The 5,150-nt window shown below is 35.9% G+C and overlaps 1 protein-coding gene across 2 annotated transcripts; it reads left to right on the forward strand.

Moving 5' to 3' along the window:
• The first annotated feature begins 1,517 nt into the window (after positions 1-1,517).
• LOC105139238 (zinc finger protein 4-like) lies at positions 1,518-4,708 on the forward strand. Of its 2 annotated transcripts, none has more exons than XM_011045612.1 (2): positions 1,518-1,963; positions 3,616-4,708. In XM_011045612.1, exon 2 carries the CDS (start codon positions 3,717-3,719, stop codon positions 4,491-4,493), a length of 777 nt encoding a protein of 258 aa, XP_011043914.1. In that variant the 5' UTR covers positions 1,518-1,963; positions 3,616-3,716; the 3' UTR covers positions 4,494-4,708. The 2 variants fall into 2 exon arrangements, with proteins under 2 accessions (XP_011043914.1, XP_011043913.1); XM_011045611.1 differs by having other exon boundaries at positions 1,518-1,957.
• Positions 4,709-5,150: the final 442 nt, after the last annotated feature.

Genomic DNA, 5,150 nt, shown 5'->3' on the forward strand with positions numbered 1-5,150 from the left:
GTGTTGATGTATATAAAAAGGCTATACATGCTTCATTACCATGAAAATAACAATTAGATGTATCGAAGGTCTTCCTCCAAAGGTATGCGTATTTTTTACTAGTCAGTGTTAATATTGTAAAAAGGTAATATTTTTTTATTTAAAATAATATTATATTTTAATAAAAAAAATAAAATTCCCACAAGTTGACTTTTCAATTAAGAAAAATCAATAGTAAATGTCAAAAATACCCTTGACCGTAACCCTTAAAAAAAATTAAATTAAAAGGATAATTTGGGGATTGAACTTTTTTTTTTGAACTGGCTTAAAAGCCCCATCGCCCCTTCAGTTTAGTTAATTTAGTTTTTTTTTTTTGTTTAAATATCCACGGTAGAATGGGAGTGCATGAATTTGATCAAGGTCAATGTGTAATTTGATGAAGGTCAATGTTGCACAGCCCATGTCAAACAGCCTGCGAGGAATTTAGAGGTAACAGGAAGTACACGCGATATGACACCACACACAATTGATTCCTGCCATCAATACAAAAGGAATTGATCAGTTCCTCCTCTCTGGAATCAACCACAGGGAAGGAGCCAATTGGAAAAGACTAGAGAAATACAAAAGAAAGAACAATAATGCAGCATAAAATAAGAGGTGTATAGTCCCTTCAGATTTTTGGTAGGTTAGGCGTCTTAAGGAAGTTTAAGAAATGAAGCAAAGGTACATGTCGCCATGGCATTATGTGCATCCTCTACATGTCATGCAAGAAGGAAGAGAGCAATTAAGGTCTGATTGTCTCTGCGGTGAAGATCACCATTCAAGTCACAGAGCATAAAAAAAAAAAAAACACAGTACATGCTGCCATGGCATCGTATACATGTCATGCAAGAAAGCAGGTGGTTCTTAAGGCCTGTCTCTCGATGAAATCTGCGGTTCAGGTTAAAATGAAATTTAAAAAAAAAAAGATACTTGATGCAATTTTAAACATAGAAAAATACGTAGATAATCTGTTATTAATATTTTTATGTTTTTGAATTATTTTAATATATCAATATTAAAATGTTATAAATTATTTTTCTTATTCATTTACAGACTACAATCCTAAACTAAATCAACAATCCCGCACAGTTGCACAAGAAAGGTGATGATAAATATGATAGATGAAAAAGTAATTTGTAATTGTGTTCTAGAAGGTATTTTATAAAAAAATATTTATTTTGTTTATAATAATTTTTTTTTTATATTTTTGGATCACTTTTAACTGTTAATTTTAAAAATATTATTTTAATATATTTATGAATAAAACAACCATTAATCAAGTGCTAAACACTCTTCATGAGTACTGAACCCTTGCACTCTGGATTTATCTGCATAAACTTTTAAAGTGGAGAGAAAGCGAGAATCTTTTTGTGGGACTAATGACTTATACTGTTTTGCCTGTTGAAGCTGTAGATATGTTCTTATCCCAGTTGTAGCTGTGAGTTGGAGTACTTGTGTTTTGGGTTGTAGGCAGGCAGTTGAGTTGATTGTCATGAGGAGAAGCTGCTCAAAAATCAACAAAAACATCACCAAGTACATTGGCTAAGACTTTGTGACAGTTAAGTTGAGAGACTATTAAGTCATATGTCATAAATGCTTTTTTCCTTTCTTTTATAGTTTTGGTTTATTTAATCTTAACACAACAACGCCTTTTCTCTGACTTATCTGACTCTCCACCACAGTCCCCCCCACTCTCTCTTCTTCCCTTTTGCTTTCCCATAATTAAACATCGATACCCATCATCTCTATCACTCTCTCTTTCCATTATCACTTCTCTATTTGTACAAAGAAACCAACCCACAAGCTGGTTTTGTCTTGAGATGATAATCAACCAACCATTCAGGGGAATAGCACTAGTTAGCCAGATGTTTGTTTCGAGTTTCCAAGCAGTGCTCTCATTCGTTCTTGATTTCCACTAGCTAGCTTGGCAGCAGCAGCAGAAGTAAGTTTCACTTTCTATTCAGGATGGGAAAGCCGTACTTGCTATCTTATTCTCTTTGTAGTAGCTTTTGTTTAGCTCTTGCTGTTTTTCTTCTTCTTTTTTTTTGCAAAGAAAGTGTGTGACTTGATGATTAATAAATGTTCTTTGATGTTCTTATTCTGTTTCTGCTCTTTCCTTACCTCTCTCTTTTGGAATCTCTTCTTGTGGTTTTGATGGCTACTCTACCTACTTCAGGTTCTTTCACTGATAATGACTAATGAGATTTAACTTCTTCAAAAGCAATCTATTCTGTTTTTCCTAGTTGCAGTACATGAATTAAGTTTCTGCAAACGTGGATTTTGTTGTTTTCTACGACAGAAAATGGCATGATACTTAATTTTGATCAATCGAGCTCCTAAATACCACCAAGGAACTGAATTTGCTGTGGTGAAATTCTATGTTGATCAATATTCATGATTTGCATAGAAGTATACACTATCTGCCCTTTCTTCAAGCATGACTGCTACTTCTGCTAGCTCATATTTACTTAACTAGGTTCTCTTCCTTGCAAATTTGACTTATTTGCATCAAATTCGGATACCCGTGCCTGTTCATAATTCCCCAGGCAGAGAGAATCAAATAAGTTCTTAATCTTGAACAGAGGATTTTAACTTTACCTTTTTGCGCTTCATCTGATAGGCTTTGTGCTTTCCTTTCCTTCAACTAAATGGTGGCCCTTCAATATTTTGACTTATGACATGATATTGGTCTAGTAATATGAGACTATCTGTTTCTTTTTCTCTTGCCCTTTGTTTTTATGTTCTAAAATGCTTGGAACCATTGAGATTTCAAGCTTAGCTTGTTTCACATGTTTCTTGTTTCTATGTACTTTGTCTGGATTAGGATGCAGCTTGATCTCTTTCTATTCTGTCAGTTGTTAATTTTATTTTCACCACATTTTTCTTGAAATAAAGAGAGTCCTGTTTCTATTAATGCTTAATGGCTTCATCATTGTCCAATATATATATATATATATAATCGTGGAGGAAACATGGCCTCATAGTAGCTCACAGTGGACCACTGGAGAGAGGGAATGACACAGAGGTCAAATCCTTTTGTGTTTGAATGCATTATTCATCAACTCACTTAGGTTCGATTATGACAGCACAAGTTCAATCAAATGATTTACAGCTTTCTAGGCTTTGCTTCAAACATTAGTCATTAATTCACCTTTTATCAGTAAAAAGAATGTGAGCTTGGTAAGGTTCATGAACCACTAGGATAGCAGAGTGTTGCTGTTCTAGTTGCAATAATCTCGTAGGCCAAAAGACCGAAAGTTGGAGACTGTTATAATGCATTCATGTTGTGGAAATGATAATGGATTATTTCTCGGCCTCAACCTTCAGATTGTTCTTATCTTGCCGTCCTTGTTTTGCTATCTGTTTGCTTGTTTCCTTGAGTATTTTTTTTAAATAAATTTCATTACTCTTGGTGCTAAATTAGTAGTTGTCATCATGTTTTTAAACAGATTTAAGAGTTCTGAAACCAATTTTTTTTTTTTTTTTTGGAGGTTGCCTTGCTGATAAATTTCTTGCCATAACTTTCACAATCGCTCTCAACTCCTACAAGTTTAACTGTGGAACACTATTTACTCATCATGTCGAATTCTGCAGGTTGAAAACATCTTGTTTCAACTGACTCAATCTGGCTCCTGCTCTGAAACTATAAATGTGAAGTATCTCCTTGTGGTATCAAGTAAAATCATCAAAGAAAGATGAAACCAATTATTGATCTTGAAATTGAAGCCACCTCAGAAAATGTTTCTGAAGTTAGCAGCCAAGTAGCTTCCAACTTATCAAACCAAGAAACTTCTGCAGCCCCCTCCAATGACAGCCTCACTAACTCTTCCTATCTCACAAATGCCATAGCAACTCAATCTGGTTCGGAATTGGTTTCCCTTGACCTAACCCTTTGCTTCAATAATGATGAGTTAGGTGGAAGGGACCCAGTGGGACTCTCATTGTCAAGCACAAGTGAGAGTAGCAATGAACCTGCATCACGTACTACAGCTGAAGCAATACCTCGAGTATTTTCTTGCAATTACTGTCAGCGCAAATTCTTCAGCTCTCAGGCACTTGGTGGACACCAAAACGCTCATAAGAGAGAAAGAACATTAGCTAAGCGTGCTATAAGAATGGGTATTTTCTCGGAAAGGTATGCCAGCCTAGCATCGTTGCCTCTACATGGATCCTCATTCCGATCCCTAGGGATAGAGGCACATTCTTCAGTGCACCAAAACTTTGCACCACCAGTAAGGTCACTAGAAATAAGCAGCAGTGCAAGATTTGATCAAGGTTATGCAGGTCTGCCAGTATTCATGGAAGATGATGAGGCAGAGTTGTTATGGCCAGGCAGTTTTCGACAGGTAGCTGTGGCAGACGATGCTCATCAAAGTTTTGTAGTCGCAGGAAGTTCAAACATGATTTTTTTGGGGGCAACTCCACCAGTGAACTTAGATGATTCTGCGCCAGATCTTACACTAAAACTTTGAGAACATTGCTTGCAGTATTTATGCTCCGATATTAGCTCTTGTATAGCAAGTTGTGCAATGGACCATGGCTGAACTTTTATATTCCCTGTTAAGAATTTGTATGTCAGTGTATAAGAGCTTCACAGAGATTATTCTGGAGCTTCTTCGTTTGCTATATCTATGTGATTGATCCTTTTAATTTGCTGTAATCGGTAGTTTGATTATGTATTCTGTCTCTCTAATTTCTAATGGTGGTTGATCATTTCGACAGTATGCTTCAAGTACAAGTCTGTAGGCATCGCAATCGGGTCACAGATTAACTCGGCAGTGGAACGTTTTATCAGCAGAGTAAAACCTGCGACAGAAATAGAAGTATTTTTTAAGCTCTAATCTACAGTATCATTCAAACAAAAGTTAATCAACGAAAACAGACGGGGGGAATCTTCAAGCACCATATAAATTTGCAAGATCGTTGAATTATGAACATGAACTATCCAACAAAGAAATTAACAATCGATGAAGTTCAATTACAACCAGGAGGATGCAGGAGTCCAGCCATATGACTAAACACAAAGATTGACGTACTATCTAGTTGACTTCATGCAACTATAAGATCTAGCAGAAAACATCGATATCTAGAAACTTGCTTTTACTCGAGCTATGACTGATCTCCTTCTC

This window comes from Populus euphratica, unplaced genomic scaffold (genome assembly GCF_000495115.2).
Source record: "Populus euphratica unplaced genomic scaffold, PopEup_1.0 scaffold89.1, whole genome shotgun sequence".
In the NCBI taxonomy this organism is placed as follows: Eukaryota; Viridiplantae; Streptophyta; class Magnoliopsida; order Malpighiales; family Salicaceae; genus Populus; species Populus euphratica.

Coding starts and splice junctions, on each gene's coding strand:
- LOC105139238 (XM_011045612.1), top strand. CDS start 3,717: ATGAAACCAATTATTGATCTTGAAATTGAAGCCACCTCAGAAAATGTT.